The sequence below is a fragment of the Sander lucioperca genome, chromosome 11, assembly GCF_008315115.2.
Source record: "Sander lucioperca isolate FBNREF2018 chromosome 11, SLUC_FBN_1.2, whole genome shotgun sequence".
NCBI classification, from domain to species: Eukaryota; Metazoa; Chordata; class Actinopteri; order Perciformes; family Percidae; genus Sander; species Sander lucioperca.
Genome location: NC_050183.1, coordinates 4,268,855 through 4,288,390, shown reverse-complemented (window position 1 = coordinate 4,288,390; position 19,536 = coordinate 4,268,855). Strand labels below are relative to the sequence as shown.

Below are 19,536 nucleotides of genomic sequence, written 5' to 3'. Positions count from 1 at the left end.
AGGAATAAAAACACTCATCCTGGCCCAGTTACTGAGTCATATCTGGAAAGCTGATCATGCATTATTGTGCAATTATTTCATACACAGTATTTACGATTTAACTCTTTTTTTTTCACCACGACTTTAAATCCAATAGTGTTTTTACTGTATTTACACTTCTCTGAGTTAACACAACTTTCATTCTGGCTTCGTTATAAAACCAAGTCTTGTGACCATTATTTCTGTGTTTTAGATGCCAGTTATTTATAGCTCTACTGAGACATGGGTTCAAGGATGAAAAGTGCTTTGACAACTGGGAGTGTCTTTATGCTACAGAACAAAAGAGATATTCACAATGATTGATAAGGCATGTCATAGGCAGAGGCCGTATTTTAAAGCGAGGCAGCAGGGTTATGTGGGTTTAGTATCCAAACTGAGTGAATTGATGAGGAAGACTTTCCTTTGCTGTCAAGCAAAGTCACCACAGCTTGAGCACTGGAGCGATACTATGGGTGGGAGTATATTTAGTTGGTCAAGTGTTAAGGCAGTATTTGCCCACTGCCCAGAGTTATCTGAAGCTGACAGAGCTACAGAGCTGTTCCCGTCATTGGCCAAGTTACTCATTCTTTATTATCTAGGAGAATTGTCCAAATATCTTTCATAGGCCCATTCAATAATTTTCAATGGTTTGTTATGAATTGGCTTATGAACTCTTATGTGTATGTTTAATATGATATTTTACATAATCCTTTAGGTATAGCATAGTTTCAGTTGCTGAAAAATGTCTCTTATTTCAAAGGAGACATGCTGTATAGAAGGGGTGGGCAGTTAATTTTCCCAAGGGGCCACATGAGAAACAGGGACTGTTGTGGAGGGCCGGACCAATACATAGGCTAAACTCAGTTCTGCTCAATATTGATTTTATCTCTTTATAAAAAGCAGTAAATTGTAAGGTCTTTGATAAGCTGTGACTGGTAAGCGTAAATGTAATGATTAGGACATGAAAAAAGTGAAGCAGACACAGTACAAAATGCAATTATGTCACTATTTAATCAACGTCCACAAAAGCAATTGTGACCAAAATGTGCAAGTTTTTGCCATTTTTCAAAGAACAGCATTAAATTTAGGGCTGCAGCTATCGATTATTTTATTAATCGAGTATTCTACCGATTATTCCATCAATTAATTGAGTAATCGGATAAGAAATACTTAGTAAACAGGAATAGTAATTATTTATTATTGCTGTATACTAAAAAAAAGGAAACCTATCTTTTGTATATATACAGTTTTTTTTGAAAAAGCAACATTTTTTATTGCTAAATTCCAAGTACATTTTTGGTGGCCCAAATGTTAATATTTTTCACCCCCTTTCCCTTCTTGCCTCTGGCTCTTTGCACTGGATATGCAAAAGAGCTGTTCACTAAGCCGAGGGTAAATGTCAACTACACTGTTCTGGGGGACACATTTTCAGAAGCCTAATACACAGTGAGGAGAAAGAATAAAGAATGCAGACATCGGCATTCACGTGCATATTAAGTGGCCATGCTGGGGGGAGGAGCCGGTTTGTCTCAGGCAGCAGCTAAATTTCCAAAGATTAGTAGCAAACTAATGAACAGTTAGACTACAAACCGACAGCTCTCGTTTTAGCTTGTTGGTAAAACATCGCTATTTGCAGAGTAGCATGCTGTAGGCTAGTTGTGTAAAACGGCATGGTGGACGAGAGCAGCAGACGTTAGTTAGCTACCTTGTGTCGGATTGGCTCCGTGGAATGGATGAGTAGACTGGATGTTTTCTACAAAGATTATGTAGTAGCATGTTTGCAGCTTAAAATGATCCCAAACATTCTGTCGTTTTCTCTCGCCTGTCTCTTCTCTTAGACCCTCGCTATTTTTGTTTTCGTTCATTTGTAATCTGGGCCGTCAGTTATTATCTTTTTGTTTGTATTGTTACTACCTCATTTGCTGTTTTTCAGTTCTTTTTGCAGCTGAATCTCCAGGTTTCCCGCGATGTCCTCAATCCTTCTCGTTACGGTTCGCCTGGAAAGCGGCACATTCTCAAACGCCTCTTTTACCTCTGGGCATATTAACGCAGCAGAGTCCACCAAAACACTCTTTAATAAACTCCCCTTCAGAAAATGGCATACTGTTTTTGCCGATTTTGTGGGATTTTGTGGGATATCACAAAGCTGGTCTTGACTGCTGCATCCCTGGATGTGCAACGATTGGTAAAAAAGCCTTGTAGTTTTTGCAGCTTAACTAGCAAAGCTAGATGTCCATGCCCGCTCTGCATCAGTCAAGTTGTTGTAGTTCTCTGCGTGTTTAGTATTTTAGTGGCGATTCAAATTATAATCCTTTAACACAGCGATCTGTTCTCCGCAAACTAAGCGCACGGCTTTACCTTTGACTTCAGTAAATAAATACTTAGAAGTCCATGTTTAGTTAAAAACTCTGCACTCTGTATTGACTTTTCTTTTTTTCCCATGAGCTGACATTTTTGAGGGATAACAGCTCATTCACGTCCATGCTAACGTCTCTTGTGAGCTCAGTTCGCACAGGGGTCTGACACATTGCAGTTCTTCTTCTACTTCTTTTTAGTTGCGACTTGCAACAAGAGAAGAAGAAGCTACATACGTTCACACAAAAACAAAGCAACAGAAAAAAATAGTGGCCTTCAAAATAAAAGCAATGCAGTTGTATACCAAGCATGATGTACACTTATTTACATTTGATTGCTAACTTCCCATTGACCTCACGGGGGCCGTACAATACCCAGATCTGGTGTATAGGCTATAAACTCTTGCATTACTTCTGCCTTCTGGACTGAAAAATGTAGGTTCTGTATCTCACCCAGTCTAATTGCCACAAAATCACAGGCCTTTCTTGAAAATGCTATGGATTATAATAAATAAAATATTGACCTTCTTTTTAATAACCTTTATCCAAAGCAGCAGCAGGATCCTGAGTCAATACACTGAAGTGACACTTTAAGAGGCAATGTCCATTACATTACATTACATTACATGTCATTTAGCTGACGCTTTTATCCAAAGCGACTTACAATTAAGTGCTTTCAACTGTGAAGGTTCAAACTCCAGACAACAAGTAGTAAGTGCAAATACATTAGCTTTAAATAGGCAAAGCTACAAAGAGACATATGAAAGTGCAGGTTCAAGAAATTTTTTTTTTTTTTTTTTTTTATCCGAGGTGTAGTCGGAAGAGATGTGTTTTTAGCCTTCGGCAGATGTGTAGGCTTTCGGCCATCCTGATATCGATGGGCAGCTCGTTCCACCATTTGGGAGCCAGGACAGTGAACAGTCGGGATTTCGTTGAGTGATTAGTTCTCCCTCGCTGTGAGGGGGCAGCAAGCAGTTTGGCTGATGCAGAACGAAGTGGGCGGGTTGGGGTATAGGGTTTGACCATGTCCTGGATGTAAGCTGGGGCTGATCCGTTCGTGGCCCTGTATGTAAGTACTAGTGTCTTGAAGCGGATGCGGGCCGCAATTGGTAACCAGTGAAGAGAGCGGAGGAGCGGTGTAGTGTGAGAGAACTTGGGGAGGTTGAAGACAAGCCGAGCTGCTGCGTTCTGAATGAGCTGCAGGGGTCGGATGGCACATGCAGGCAGGCCAATCAGGAGGGAGTTGCAGTAGTCTAGACGTGAGATGACTAGAGCCTGAACCAGAACCTGAGCCGCCTTCTGCGTTAGAAGGGGACGTATCCTTCTGATGTTATGCAGCATGTATCTACACGATCGGGTAGTTGCAGCAATGTTAGCAGTGAAGGAGAGTTGGTCGTCAAGTGTTACACCCAGGTTTCTAGCAGTCTTGGTGGGGACTACCACAGAGTTGTCAGTTGTTATAGTCAGGTCTTGGGTAGGAGAGCCTTTCCCTGGAAGGAAAAGGAGCTCAGTCTTGTCGAGGTTGAGTTTCAGATGGTGTGTAGACATCCAAGAAGAGATGTCGGTCAGACAGGCCGAGATACGTGCTGCTACTTGAGTTTCAGACTCAGGAAAGGAGAGAATTAGTTGGGTGTCATCTGCGTAGCTGTGATAAGAAAGCGACTGAATGACAGACCCGAGAGAGTTGGTGTACAGAGAAAAGAGGAGGGGACCCAGGACTGATCCCTGAGGAACGCCAGTTTTGAGTGGGCAAGGTTCTGAGCTAGATCCTCTCCAGGTTACCCGGTAGGTTCGGTCGGCCAGGTAAGATGTGAGCAATGAGAGCGCAGAGCCTGAAACACCCAGATTTCGGAGTGTTGAAATGAGGATCTGGTGGTTCACTGTGTCAAAGGCAGCAGAAAGATCCAGAAGGATGATGATGGAAGAGAGAGAGGTTGTTCTAGCGATGTGAAGCTGCTCAGTGACAGCAAGGAGGGCAGTTTCTGTTGAGTGGCCAGCCTTGAAGCCAGACTGGTGGGTATCAAGAAGGTTGTTCTGGTGGAGATAGGTAGAGAGTTGATTATAAATGGCACACTCAAGAGTTTTAGATAGAAATGGAAGAAGGGAGACCAAAGTGTTTCTTTTCATCTGTTTCAAGATCTTTGACGATTATTTTAAAATAATCCAGTGGGTTGTAAAAGGATTCCATGAACCTGAGGGGTAGGAGAAATAGCATAACCCATAAAGTAGCATGTAACTTATTATCATTGAAGATGGAGAACATGTAATTCCATAGTCAGACTTTTCTGTCCTCAAAAGCACCTCACACATGAAAAGACCTGTGTTTTATTGTGGCTATTTAGCATTCAAAGTGCTGCACGACTATGAGACCTGCATAAACAAACGATGTCGCTGACATTAAAGCAGTGCAAAGCAACTTTGGTGTGCAAGACCTTTAAATGGCAGCAAGAGGTAGCTGTTTGAAAAATCTCAACTTCAGTGCCTTGTGTCATGTAGCTTTATATAGTCAGTGTTTAAGCTCTCAAAACAATCAGTATGTTTAGTTTATTCTTGTCTTTTTCATGAAAGTTGCCTTGTCCCTCCTACATGTGGATTTATGACGTGCTCATTTACCAAGAAAACTTGTAGAATAAATGAATTAAAGTTGTCCATTGGAGCGGCTGATATGGCAACAGCAGGCAGAGCCTGAGCCAGCTGGTGGCCACTCTTCACTGCCTCCTCTCCACCCCAGTGCAATTCTCCCTCTGTGAATGAAAAAGCAAAGCATTTGGACCATATCCCAATCCACTGTATCATTCATGCTTTACTGTCACACATCAAGCTATATTCACCAAGTGCCCAGGAGCGTGGGGCGTTGATGAGGGCTCAGCATGCCAAATACTGAGTTAAAATAAAGACGTTAGCTGACGGAGAAACTCAAACAAGAGAGGATAATTACATAGCAAGAAGCAAGAAATTAACGTTATTGAAAAATATAACACTGTATGGGCACATGTTTATCCAGCTGTTTTACTCAGCTGACAAAACCACCCACTGAACTTTGTAAAGGCTCTCCTGGGAGATTCTGCAGGTGTCAGTTTTACTACCTTGTCAGTCAATGATGTGAAATATGCCATCTAAAAGATTTTAAGTTACCACACAGAATGATGACAGAAAATAAGACTATTAGTCTCTTCTTTCATACAAATATTCAGGTTTCATTGGATGTCATTGTTAAATTATGTAAAAGGCTATGATGGTGTACATTGACCCCATCAGAGCATCAGCATTGATCCTCTCAGAATATCCATCTCGTTAATCGCAGTTAAATTAGATTAAGTCAGAAACATCCATCATTTATGCCTGCACTATTTCTCATTTATCGTTCTAAAAAGACAGCATAAGAGTGAGTGACACTGACATTTCATGGGTTAACAGTCTAATTAAATACATGTCCGAACAATTTCTCTCTGCTTTCAAAATAATTCCTTTTTTAAGCTAAGAGTATATTTGACCTTTGGGCTAATTGCAGATTAAGGCCACTAATTAAAATAAGCAAACCAGAGTAATGAAAACAAAATTAAGCTTGAGCATGTTTAGAGTTTTAATAATACCAGGCCGTCCATAACACTAAGCCTGCCATTTGGCTTTCTATGATACGATGAGTTAGAGGCAGAAGGTTTGAGGCATTGTCATTGTGCAGCTTTTTCCAATGTTAAGTCCAGTAATCTCTGTTTGAATTTCTCTAAGACTCAAAAGACTACATTGAACAGACAGCATTAATTAAATGACTTGGCCTGCCTTTGTCTCGTCTTTACACTTCCAGGGATGAATGAATGACTGAATACTTTTATCAACTTGAATGATGTCAGTCATCCAGAGCGTGATGCTTGAATCAGATTCGCTGAAAAGCCCTGCTTGGCGAAAGGATGTATCAGCAGTGATTTTACCTAATGAAATCTGATCTCTGGCCTACTTTCCAAATTCACATATTCATCTTCACTGCAGGTGGGTTCCGTTATTGGCTGAAATTCTCACAGCACAGTGTGACTCAAAGGCATAAATATCACATCTAGGTGGCTGCGTCGGAGGGATGAATGAGAAGGAAACAACGGTGGGAAACCTCCGCCTGAGATTAAAAGCCAGTGTTTGATTAATTAATGAACCCACCTTGTTGTAGAATGAAGGTGTCCATGACTAACTACATACCGATAAAACAATAATTAAAAACCTGTTTCTTTTTTTCAAGATGAGAAATCAAAGGTGCCTGACCTTCCTTTGTAGTGTAGACAGAGAGAGCTGTCTGCTCTCATTCCTTATCAGAAGAGTGACACTACAGAGTTTGAGCATCATGTTGCAACATGGGATTTGACAGTTTGCACAAACTTTAGTCACACGTGGAAAGTACACAGACAACCAACTGTCTTGTTTTGCTACATTTTATTTGCTCGTCACTGTTTCCCATGCTTCAACTGAAGCTGTTTGAAACCATGCCAGATGCTCTGATCATCTCTCCATCTCTCGTTCGTGTCATAATCAACAGGGCTGCCACAAGTCAATATGCAGGAAATAAATGTAAAGAAGACCAGAGTAGATCAGTTGATGCCATGTTAGCAGCACAAATGTTTGAAATATTGATGCAAAGTAGGAAGACCCTGGCTTTTTGGGGATATGGGTCTCTCTTTTAGTTATGTTGATGCAAAATGTTTTGTTTTTTTAATATGAAGCCAGTGGTTATGTAACTGCCACATTTCTGAGAAGGTTAGAGCAGAATACTAATGGCATGGTCTTTAGCATAGGGTAGCTCTGTCACACTAGATTCAACTTTGTTATTTAGTTTTTTCTTACTGTTTGCTAGGATAGTCTGTATGATCTTGTCCCTTCCTATCTTCATGTAGAGTTCAGGTTTTAACCAGTGCAGGCGCCTCTCCCTCTCTTCAACATCACTTGTTTTCCTTCATGGCAAGGTTTCACCTGCTTTGCAGAGTGAAGCTGTGCCCTGTATGCTTCAGACTTTGCCAGCCATTTGTACGCCTCCTTCCTCCTCCACTACCCTGCAGCTGTGAATTCTGCTCACATATTCCCCATGGCCGTATTTATAAAAAGAAAAGCACCTCACTTTTTTCCTGCTCACAGTAATTGGCCAACGAAACTGTGATAATTTTTAATGAATTATGAGCATGCACGTTAGAAGTGCGTCCAGCCATAGTATTGATAGATTTCTGGGCATAATTGAAATGCTGGGACATACTGTCAATACTTCAAATTCTTTACATCACCTTGTCTTTTGTTTGCTCTAACCCTGCCTTTCCCTCTAAAGCTCCCATCATCTGGGCCTGTTTGGAATTCAAGCCCTACCCTGTTAGATACACCCACAACATGCCCCTCTCACTCCCCTGACAGAGTTGTTCAGGGGAGTCATGACCATCTCCGATAAATAAGAGGCTAAACCTGTTTACTTATGGTCAGGAGACACATCTTCATGACCCCCCAGTATTACAATGTCAAGTCATGACAAGAAAGTAAACAACTGTTAGTGGAGTGTGAGCATGATTGCACAGTATTAGCATTTCTTATTAAGAATCATTATACAATATAACATTTGCATAGCTGTACACATAATTTACATTTGTATTCCCTACATACTGTGTTTGCATGTGAGTGTGTGTCCAGATCTGCCTCAGTGCAGGGGTGGATTGCACTAGTGGATCAAAGGTAGAATAAATGTTCATTCCACAGTTCATTGAAATCACTTATTGGGAGTATTTTAACATCAGGCATCAGGAGTCTCAGTTGAGCATTTGTCGACAGTTTGCAGTATCCATTGAAATACTGTGGCTTACAATTCAAAAGAAAAGACTTCCTCGAATTGGATACTGATCCAATCCTAAGTAGAGTTAAAGCCAGTACCCTCGAGCTGTTTGGATGTAAATCCATCTCTCTACATCTCTCCAAAGCTCTCGTCTTGATTGCTATTTGGATTCCCTGCTGCATGCGGGGCCTGAATAAGTGAGCAGAATCTTGATCTTCTGCAGAAAAAAGTGGTCTTGCTGGTACTGTTTCAAAACACATTGACACACAACAACTTCATCTTTTAGCTTGGTCTGCATTTTTTTTTTGGACTGATCAAAATAACGTTATAACGTTGACAAAAGACAAATGCCTTTAACATTGGGGCAAGCTTGCATTAACCTGTCTACTGCGTGAATGTTTTGTGTGTTTACGCAGCTGGGGGTGACTTACTGAACTCTCCTGTAGCATTAATGATATTTCCATTTGTTCTGGATGTGGTGTGGTACTCATCAGAGCAACCCCACCATTTCATACATGAATTTAGTACGATAGGTGGAAATTTGTGTACCTTGAACCATTTAGTGTTTAACACAGACAATAGATCCCTGGTGCTGTCGACCCACACAGTCCTGCACACTAAGCCGGTTATTTATATGCCTTGCATTGTATAAAAAGAAGGAACACAATGTTCCCTAGCTGTTCTGAATAGAAATCTTAATTAATTAATAAATCTTGGCAGTAGAACCATTCCTGACCGACAAAAAAAAAAAACAGGACAATGAAGCCCACAGATGGCAGTGGGGAACAGTGTCTCTGTGTGTAAGCTGATAAGTCATGCACTGATGAGTCCATTTCTTAATTGCAATGAAAACTCATTTTCAAATCTGGCTGAAGAGGTAGGGTTATTAATTGATCTTTTAATTAAAAAGCTTGCGTTCTCTAGGTTCTCTTGGCAAGCAATAGTTTGTAGCTAAATAAATCATATTTGGTCTTAAAGCACACCAATTAATCATTAATAGTCACGTGAGATTTACTTAAGGCAAGCGACTCAGTGAAGCCTTGTACATTAAAGTGCAATGCTCTCTGAACAAACCGTGTTCATTAATATTAGGAGAGAAGGTTCCCCATTGTATTCTTCATTAACCAGTGTTGTAATGTAACAAAGTACAAATACTTTGCTACTGTACTTAAGTAGAATTTTCACGTATCTGTACTTTACTTCGTTATTTATATTTACGGAAACTTTTACTTTTACTCCACTACATTTCCTAAGTTAAATGTATACTTTTACTCCATTTCCATTTCCCCTAAGCATCATAGTTACTCATTACTACAAAATAAAATCAGAAGAAATTTGTTACACTGGAAAAAAGCAGGTTTGGCGAATCATTGCTTCTAAATTGCCAAGATAATGCACCCTCCATTCCAGTTGGTGACCTAATGCCTTGCCGTTTGTTGACAAGCAGTAAAAAAAAACCATAGGCAAAAACTTAGAAGAAGAGGAGGAAGCATAATGACTGATAGTGTCATGGAAGCACCTGGTGCAGGCTCTGCCGCCATGGTAACAGACGATGACCACCCGACGAGGAAGATGACGTTACACACCTTTGGCCATAAAGTTCATAATCAAACATTTTTTTTTCCTTTTTCTGTTAATACTTGAAAATTACTTTTGATACTTAAGTACAGTAAATATGAGATACTTTAAGACTTTTACTCAAGTAATGTTCTAAAAGGAGACTTAACTTCTACCAAAGTCATTTTCTGGTAAAATATTTGTACTTTTACTCAAGTATTGCTTTCAAATACTCATTAACATGCTTGTATTAATGCACGTTATAGAGATGTACAATTGGAGACATCATCTTTGTTTTGATGACAAGCTCCGCATAATGCAGATGTAATGAAAGTCTGTTTGTGATTGACCCACAACTGGCCATTTGTCACCCGGCAGAGCCTTACAGCTCCCATTTTTCTGCCATGCCTGTGCTATTCCTGGACCCAAACCCTTACCCCCCATCTGGTGGAGTCACCATGACTCCAGGCATGATTTACAGCACCACCACAGCTCTCCAGTGCTCCAGACACTAAATTACCTGGATTATTGGGCCTTCATGATTTTTAGTGCACTACTTTGCATTACTCTCCAAATCCTGTTGGTGAATTGCACAATATATGATGATATAGGACGTGCCAGCATGTTGAAATTGGAATTATTGGATTGGACTGGATTTTATGACTGTGATCCGTCTTAACAGATCCCAGTGCTAGGATCTAAATTGGAAAGACTTGATATTATTGATATGCATATAAAAGCAGAGCATTTTGGACCACCTACAAAATGATGGGGGATGTTTTTTCTTTTCCAACATGTTGCTCATTTGGAGCATAGAAACTATAGTCTGGGGAACTTTTATGAGAGGTGCCCTTGATAAGATAGATGATGATACATATCCCTGTACCGGCTTCGGGTAATTTCTGGATTTATATTTAAAGTTACCATTCCTTAGTTACTCCACTAGGAGGTATGGCCTATACTGTTCATATTGTATGCTGATGTTAGTAAATACATACATATATATATATATATATATATATATATCAACGTTGTATACAGCTGACTGCAGTCTGCAACGTCTTTCTAAAGCCACGTGGCGTGTGGGAGTTGGGTTGAAAAGAAAAAACGGTTTGGATTAGGAAAAGAAGAACGGGGTTGGGTTTAGGTTGAAAAGAAAAAAACGGTTGGGATTAGGGACGCAATCCCCGCTCTCCTGGGTGAAAGTCCTGTGTTTTACACATCCGCCACCCCAACCAACCTCCTTACGCGGATTTTCAGCCTTTCATACGGTGTCAATTCACACGCAATTGCAAGGTAATGTAAGTCAATGGAGACCAAACAGCGTTGAGAAACACGTGAAATAGCGAGTATATATATATTTATTGATTCCTTTGTTGTTTTAATCTAATTTTGCTTGCCAGGATTTTAACGACAGTAATCCAAGTTAACCAGAAATAGGATATCCTTTGAGTCTAATGAAGAAAGCACAGTGTTCTTTTTGGCAGTTGGTAATAAATAAAAAGGGACACATCAAAATGCTCCAACTTCAAAAAAGGAAGAACATCTACATGAAAGGAGCAAATTTACACAGACAGTTTGCCAGTTGTTTTGTGTTCTTAGTTTTAACATAAAAGTATGTGACCAGTGGCTCTATGAGTGAGGTTTCAGGTATTGACACACCTGCCTGGGCCACCATGTCCACTGTCCTAGCAACTGTACAGCGCAACAGCCAGGTCACCCTGCTGCTTTCAGAGGCTTCAGATAATCAATGGCCCCGCACAATGACACCAATGGAGGATTACAAGGATTCACTAAACCTCTGTCGGCATACTGCATTGATTTTGTCATACTTGTTATTGGTTTATATTTCTGGGCTGTAGTGCACTGTTACAATTACAACTGTTACGTTTCTTTTCTTTAAGTATAGTACAGGTCTTCTCTGATGCACATTGTCAGATGCTAATTACTCTGATGGTACTTTATCACAAGCTTTAGTAACCCTATCATTCTTTGCTGTAGGTTGTTGTAGCTCCTCTGCAAAGATGTTGATGGGACTGTAACTTTTTTTGCAGATTGTCTGGCAACATGCTGGTTGCGGTTAAAATACATACAGGTCTGAAGCAATCTTTGTTTCTGAAGCCAGAAAAGTGTTATACTTACTTACTTAGTGTAATACTTTGAGTTTGGATGTTTTATAGACACAGGGTACAAAATACCCACAGCACACACACACACAGCCAGCAAATACATCCAGTCAAGGTCTACTAATACCCCCCAGCATGGCATCAGCATTTCATACAGTGATATATGAACAGGAAAAGCCCAAGCATAACCCATCACTTGATTCACTTTCTCAAGTCCTTCAGATTATTCAGCCCAGCAACAGAAGAGAGGGAATAACTGTATTATTGGCACAAATATGCAAGGATAGAAAATCAACTTCATGACTCATGTGAAGGTGCTCATTAGGATGCAGAAGAAGGTTGGTGGAAGGGCATCCATCATTACAGAGTGCACTGTCACCTCAGTGCGCCTCTCCTACATGATCATACGCCACATGTACAAATGCTCACATGTATCTTTTTCACCTTGCACAGATCTGTTACATCCCACCTCATCTAGCTACAGTATGCATACTTTCACAGCTTGGCAATATGTCTATCTCACAAAAATAAACATAGGTGCTGTAATGAAGCATTTGGCTACCTGGAATTCACATCAGAACTATCTTATTCAGTAGGAATAGACTATTCAGACATGTTCATCATGTTAATTTGTCATTGTTTGCAGTTTGGGGAGTTTGATGTTAGTTAGGACCTTGGGGTTGTGTCCAAAGCTGCATCAGTCCATAATTTCTGTTAGGAACATCTCCAAATGCAATTGAAAGGAAAGGTTTGCAGGCGCTTGGCCAAGCTCCTCCACTGGATACAGGCTACATCTTGGATTAACAGGTCACTCTAAAGGCTCATTGTCAGGAATATAAATAGTTTCAGACATAGTTTGGCAATTTACTGCTAGCTGCAGGATGGGCCCTACGAGTGTAAGCTTTTTCCATGTATCATAGGCTTTTAATCAGAATCTGTATGAAGGGCACAAAGTAATTTTGCTTGTATTGTATGTAGGATGTGTGTGCATCTGATTGTGTGTTTAGAGCAGTTTTGTTATTTGTCAGGCTGTGGTGAGTCAAGCAGTCATGATAATACCAGTGGGCATGAAGCCCCTGTATGCATTGAGTTCTGTACAGTGCTACTTACACCAATCACAGCTTGTCCTTACTCTTTTAAAGAGGGTCATTTTTGTTTGTCCACAGGTTATGAATTCAGCATTTCTCTGACAATAGCCATTAAATGAAACATGTCTATTTTCATCCATGCTGTATTCAACACAATGATACTGTCTATATACTTTTAATTCATTAATTTAATTTCTTTCAAGACTAAGCAGAGTAAATATTTGAAGTACAAAAGGACTGGGCTGCCTCAGAAATCGTCCATATGTAAAGCTGCCTTCATGACACTGGCAAAGAGATTTACAACACATTTCAGCACATGAAAGGAGCCTCATTTTGCATTCACAGAACCTGCCGGTGCCACTGAGTCTTTGAACTTCCATTAAGCCATTTATCACCATGCAGTGCAATTCATTTCTTTTTCAGACACTGGGGATGGATGCCCTCTTCCCTCCCCAAATCCGCCTCTGTGGACTCTGAGTGTTGAGTTTACACAAAGTAATGTGTGCACTGACCAAGATGTCGGAGGTTGTCATTTTCAAGTTCAACAATCAGTCAATACATTTTTATTTGTCTCAACAACCCTCCTTCACCAGTGGTTTGTGTCTTATTATGACTTATACATCATTATCCTTTGGATTGCCCTTTTGCTGGTGATAACACAGATGTTTCTTTTGACTGGTATGTCTGACCCTGCAACATCTCTTTGTTTTCTCCAGTTGCCCCATCTATCCATGAGATGAAAAGCCATGGAGTTGGTCTGGGACGCAATGCTCTGCTAAGGTGCGAAGCAGCTGCTGTGCCCTCTCCGACATTCGAGTGGTACAAAGGTGAAAAAAGGTGAGCCCAGTTTAATTGTATGACCTGTCTTGATAAAGTGTGTTGGCGGCATCACTCAGATGTCCACTGGATGCAGACGCGTCACGTTTCTGTTGCACAACAGACATCATAGCTCATCATGGCTCAAGCGTTTCAGAAGTGAAGGGTCATAAAGCAGTCTGTTCTTTAGCCACATTTTATATTGTTTAGAATGATTTGCTGACAATTAAAAACACGTTTCCAAATTATTCATTTGGTAGTATGGCTCAACTGATGTACATTGCTGGGATAAAGCCTGACATCACGCGCCGAATGTCAGGCTTTATCCTAAGCTTAGCGCATTGTGATTGGTTTAAAGGTGAGCTTCGCAGGGCTTTTAAAGATAGACTGTTTAAAGTTAGACTTTGAACTAAAGTCTTCCATGCTGACACAACAATTATTAGGTCTTACTTGTTTGCAATTGTGAATGTGTGATAGGAAAGGTGTGCTTTTCATTTGTTTGCTTTTCCCCAGAGACAATGCATTTGTATATTCTGCTATTCGTCCTCTGGGGAGAGCCCACATAAATGTTGTTGCAAGAGTAATTTGTGCCTTGTCCTCACCTTGCATCCTAATAAAATGTTTGCTGGCAACTGGCTTAAATAATTTGCGCCACATACACCAATCAGTCTAGATTCAAGTGTCAGTTCTTGAATTTAAAAACCAAATTACCCCCATTACCCATCATTTACCTACTCCTGGTGAGCACAATTTCAATCATCAGCTCACACTGTGCTAATTGTAATTATGGGGTGGATTCAATTCATTCAAATTGCTAAGGAGGCAAGTTGGCATGATTCTAGTCTTTACTTAATTCAAGGACTTGAATCCTTTTGTGACTTCTTACATGGCTGAATGGTGATTTCTTCATTCACTCCTCATCATAAAAGGACATTAGAAGGAGGACTTAAGCACAGAACATGTGTAGTGTCTGTACAACATTAACACTGACTGTGACTACTCCATTGCCCATTTACTGTGTGAGGCCACTTCTAATTTTGGCTCTGTGTTGATTGCAGCCATACTATCAGTGCAGTGCTGCTGCCAGTTTGTCTCAATCATAAGTAGTGTGACAGTTTAGACAACCAAATATTTCTCCTGATGTGTCACTGCTTTCATTCGTCAATGGGAGTGGGTGAGTGTTTATGTGTGCGTATGCAGGGGTGGGGGGTTTATTTCACTATGACAGAGGGGAGCCTTGACTAGTTTGATGTTGAACTAGCGAAGAGGCGAGACTCCCACCGAGATTATCAGTGAATGTTGAGCTAACATTTGTGGAGTTCGCCGTGGGAGAGGGAACAACAGATTTGTGGATATTTGCTGGACATAAGGTCACACATAGTGTTTCAACTAAGAGTGCCAAATGTGAAACTGTAGCAGTAACAGGAACCACACTGATGAAAACAAACTCAGTTTTAATATCTACGATAATCTCACAATCAGGATGCACAGCATATGCTGTTATAGACTGAATTTTAATCTCTACAGGCTGTTAAAGATCATCACGACCACCAAAGTAAACAATTAAACATTTGTCAATGTCACAGCACAGATGCCAGGCACAACTGGAATAAGATTTATTGTAATCCCCCTGCACCTGCAACACAGCGATGAACAACATGTCAAGTGGCACCCAGCTGGTTCATCTCTGGGTCATTTCTCTCCATTCTCAGTCCTTCAAAGCAGCTCTCCAAGGCAGACGTGACAGACCAAGGGATAGATAGATGTGTTGAAGAGGGTGATGAAGTGCTGTACAATCTGAAGATCCACTAAAGGATGACAAACATTTGTACCGTCTTTGACTCATGCTCCCCCGACCCCTGACACTTTGTGTGTGGGTGAGAAATAAAAGCTTCATTTATTGTGATTGTGTTCTGTTTACAGGATTATCAAGGGTCAAGGCATCGAAATCAAGAACCTCAGCTCCAGATCAGTCCTTACAGTGACCAACATGACAGAGGATCGTTACGGGAACTACACATGCGTCGCCTCCAACAAGCTAGGGACGGCTAATGCCAGTGTGCCTCTCATTCGTAAGTTGTCATTCTATCTGCTTGTGGCTAACTGGAGTGGTGGAGAGTGAGAGGGCTGAAAGAGTGTTGTGGATGTCAGTGGGGGTTTGTGCCCTTCAGAAGTGTTTTCATTTTTGCTGCAGCATTCTTAATATATACGTAGAAAAAGCTAAAGTGATGCAACTGGGTGCCCACACATCACCAGTAGAAGTGGTTTCTCATTTCCTAGTCATTGTGAAGTTTTGTGAATGTTGATTGTCTATTATGGTTGCAAAGTCTGTATGTGTGAGTGTGTGTGTGTTGTGTGTCTGCTTTCAAAGTCTACATCTGCATGTGTACTGGACAAAAACACCACCTGAAAAGAAATTTAGCTTTGAGGTAACAGCATTGTTGAATGCCAAGTATTGTAGCAGTATGACTTAAATTTTAAGGAGGTCTGAGAGTCAGCCCTTTCATAGATTTCAAGACACAATGAGGCATCTAACAGTGATCCAAAGAGGCCAAATATTCAGAGGCCATACTGCTGGTTCATCAGCGATAGAATAGAAGATACTTTATTCATCCCATGGGGAAATTCGAGTGTCCAGCAGCTCACACATAAACACACATTCCCATACACAACACAGTTCCCCATAATAAATAAATACAATGCAAATGCATACACAAGAGCAGCATAATTACAACTACTGCACACAGCCCAGTTCTTATCTGGTCTGGTATAGTTTGTGTGGGGGGGGGGGTCCTACAGTGCAGCGAGAGAAGTCGCTCACTGTAACTGCTCCTCTGTCCAGCCAGGACTTTGTAGAGGGTCATTACCCATTATGGCGTGCAGTTTGTTACATGCACGCCCCTCCACCACAGTTCTTAATGAGTCCAGTCTTCTGCCCAGCACTGAGCTGGCCTTTTTGACCAGCTTGTCGAGTCGTCTGCTGCTTTTGTCTGTCATGTTGCCTCTCCAACAAACTGCACCATAAAACAGGACACTCGCCACCACAGTCTGATAGAACATGTGCAACAAGTCGCTACAAACGTCAAAAGATCTGAGCCTCCTGAGGAAGAAGAGACGGCTTTGCCCCTTTTTATACAGAGCATCTGTATTAGCGGACCCTCATTTGCACAACCTCAATGGCCTCCCCCTTTTTGCAGACCGGCTGGCAGGTTGGCTTTGACTTCCCAAAATCCACCACCATCTCCTTAGTCTTGGTGGTGTTCAGGAGGAGGCAGTTCCTATTGCTTCAGTAACAGAAGTACTCCACAAGGGCCCTGTACTCCTCCTCCCGTCCACTTCGCACACATGCCACAACAGGCATATCATCCGAGTACTTCTGAATGTGGCAGGACTCAGAGTTGTACTTAAAGTCATATGTGTACAAAGTGAACAGAAACGGAGCCAGAACCATCCCCTGTGGAGCCCCCGTACTGCATTCTAGCGACCCAGAAACACACTTCCCCAGCTTGACAAACTGCAGCCTTGATGTTAAGTAGTCCATTATCCAGGTGGTCAAGGAGGGGGCCACCCCTATACTTACGAGCTTGTCTCTCAGTATGAGGGGCTGGATGGTGTTAAATGCACTTGAAAAATCAAAGAACATGATCCTTACATAGGACCCAGATAGACTGCAGGATTAGGTTATTTGCTTAACACCCCGAAACTAAGACAGCAAAGGTTTTCACAGAACACCGGCCCATCAAGGCAAAAATCCAGGTTCCATCCTGAGGCAGTGGGACCTCCAGCTTGGTGGTGCGTTCCACCAGCTTGGTGGGAAGCCAGTGAGGGTCCATGTCAGTGCACTAGCAACTTATTCTAGTTGGTCAGGTTGTCTGCACAGAGGGGGTGAGATTGTATATGTTATGAAATGTTTTAATATTGTTTGACTAAATGTAGTGTTGGACCCCAGGAAGACTAGCTGGTCGTCAAGGCGTCAGCTAATGGGGATCCTTAATAAACTAAACTAAACTAAACTAATCTTGGCCAGATAGTTTGAGCCTCTGGCCGTATTTGGCCCTCCTGGTCAGGGTTGGTGGACTTCATATGTATTTGAGGAGATACTTCACTACCAACACTCTACCAACAGTAGATAAGTCATAACAACTGCAGTACAATGAGAATTGGCCATTGAGGAGAAAAACACAAAACTGCATCAAAACTTCTGTGACACAGCCCAAGAAGAAATTGTACATTGTGAGCTTAACAAAGCTAGTAATTTATGGGTTCAATCATTCAAAAAAAGCTTGATAAGAAAGCCGTCACACAAAGGCACATGCAATTGTACGAGAAGGTGAATGACCCGTGAGCACTGGAACAGGTTGTGGGATGTAATGCAACCATCTTTCAATCTTTTCAGATGGGTTTGAGTCTAGAAAGCCTCCAAACAATAGTATATTTTGCCAACTGCTGAAAATATTGTGATGGTAGACTTGTACAATATACTGTAGGCAGCCGTCTTATCATAATCATAAGGCCCACTGACTGGAGCAAGACGCAGGGTATAAACCAGCCGGCCAAGTCATCAGTCTAATATAGGGCTAGCTGGTGATTTTAATGGCTGATTAAAGTTCTTGAGTTCTTGATCATGAAAGTATAATGGGCCCATTATATCAGGGATGCTCAAAACACAGAAATGATCAAACAACATGAAGCACCTTAAAAATGCCCTAAGGCTTATTCAGGTTATTAACAGGTCAATTAACAGACCTATTTTAACAGTCAATGTGGATCCTGGTGCACAGACAGGGTTACATCATATACTGTATATTTCAAAAAAGGGAAAATCCTCTCCTCTCATTTTTTAACACATTCCAGAGTCTGTAGTCCACAGCCGCTCCACTCACTGCATGTACCCGTCTTTGAATCTCTATGGGAAGTGGCTATCAAGCACTTTAATTGTTAAAAGAACAAGACACGGGCGCCTGGGTAGCTCACCTGGTAGAGCAGGCGCCCACATATAGAGGTTTACTCCTCGACGCAGTGGCCGTGGGTCCAACTTTGCTGCATGTCGTTCTCCCTCCTCTCTCTTCCCTCTTCATGTCTTCAGCTGTCCTATACAAATAAAGGCCTAAAATGGCCAAAAAAATATCTTAAAAAAAAAAAAAAAAAAAAGAACAAGACACTTTTCCTTCTTGAAGAATGTTACAATATCCCATCTACACATATAAAGTTGTTCAAGAGCACTCCACTTTTTCTAAGCCTACACTGTTAGTCATTTCAGTTATTTTGTCCACCTGCTGTACCTGACAACCAGCCAAAAAAGCATGAACATATTTTCCTCAACATTTTAGAGCAAGTATTTGTGGGGAAAAAAAATCCATTTAATGTATTCAGTGATGAAATATGAACAGGTGAATTAAATTATTCACCAGTTTGCGCTGCACCCTCTGATGATAACATTGTCCCTAGCAGGCCAGAGACTCTGAATACAAAAAGATATTTCCGTAGAGTTGGCAGTTGTCAAAGGAGCACTCCACTCTCCTGTTTGTGTATGCACAAAGAACATCAAAGGCTTGTCTCAGATCCTCAAATGGATGATCTTAATGTGACACAAGCGAGGCCTCAAAGGCAGAGCGGCAAAGAAACACTCCGAAAAGTCAGAGGAGGGAGCTTCCTGTGCTGCCACCCCCAACTTCTCTCTCCTCCATTCCCTCTCTTTGTCTGTCTTTCTATCGTGGCTTTGTCTCTCTGATTCTCTTATCTCACTCTCTTACTCTCTCATTCTTTTATCCTCACCCCCCCTCCCC

At 41.3% G+C, this 19,536-nt stretch overlaps 1 protein-coding gene across 5 annotated transcripts in view; it reads left to right on the top strand.

Annotated features, from left to right (window-relative positions):
• The window catches only part of negr1 (neuronal growth regulator 1), a 176,734-nt gene that overhangs the window by 116,375 nt on the left and 40,823 nt on the right, over window positions 1-19,536 (top strand). For 4 of the 5 annotated variants that reach the window (XR_004106248.2, XM_036007007.1, XM_031307112.2 and 1 more), the window contains exons 5-6: window positions 13,651-13,771; window positions 15,674-15,822. Coding sequence is in view for 4 of the 5 variants with exons in the window: in XM_036007007.1 (XP_035862900.1) it covers window positions 13,651-13,771; window positions 15,674-15,822 (270 nt within the window). In the remaining variant the exon portion in view is untranslated. Of the gene's footprint in view, window positions 1-13,650; window positions 13,772-15,673; window positions 15,823-17,212; window positions 17,218-19,536 lie in introns of all 5 variants that reach the window. The other variant, XM_031307113.2, reaches the window with a different exon arrangement.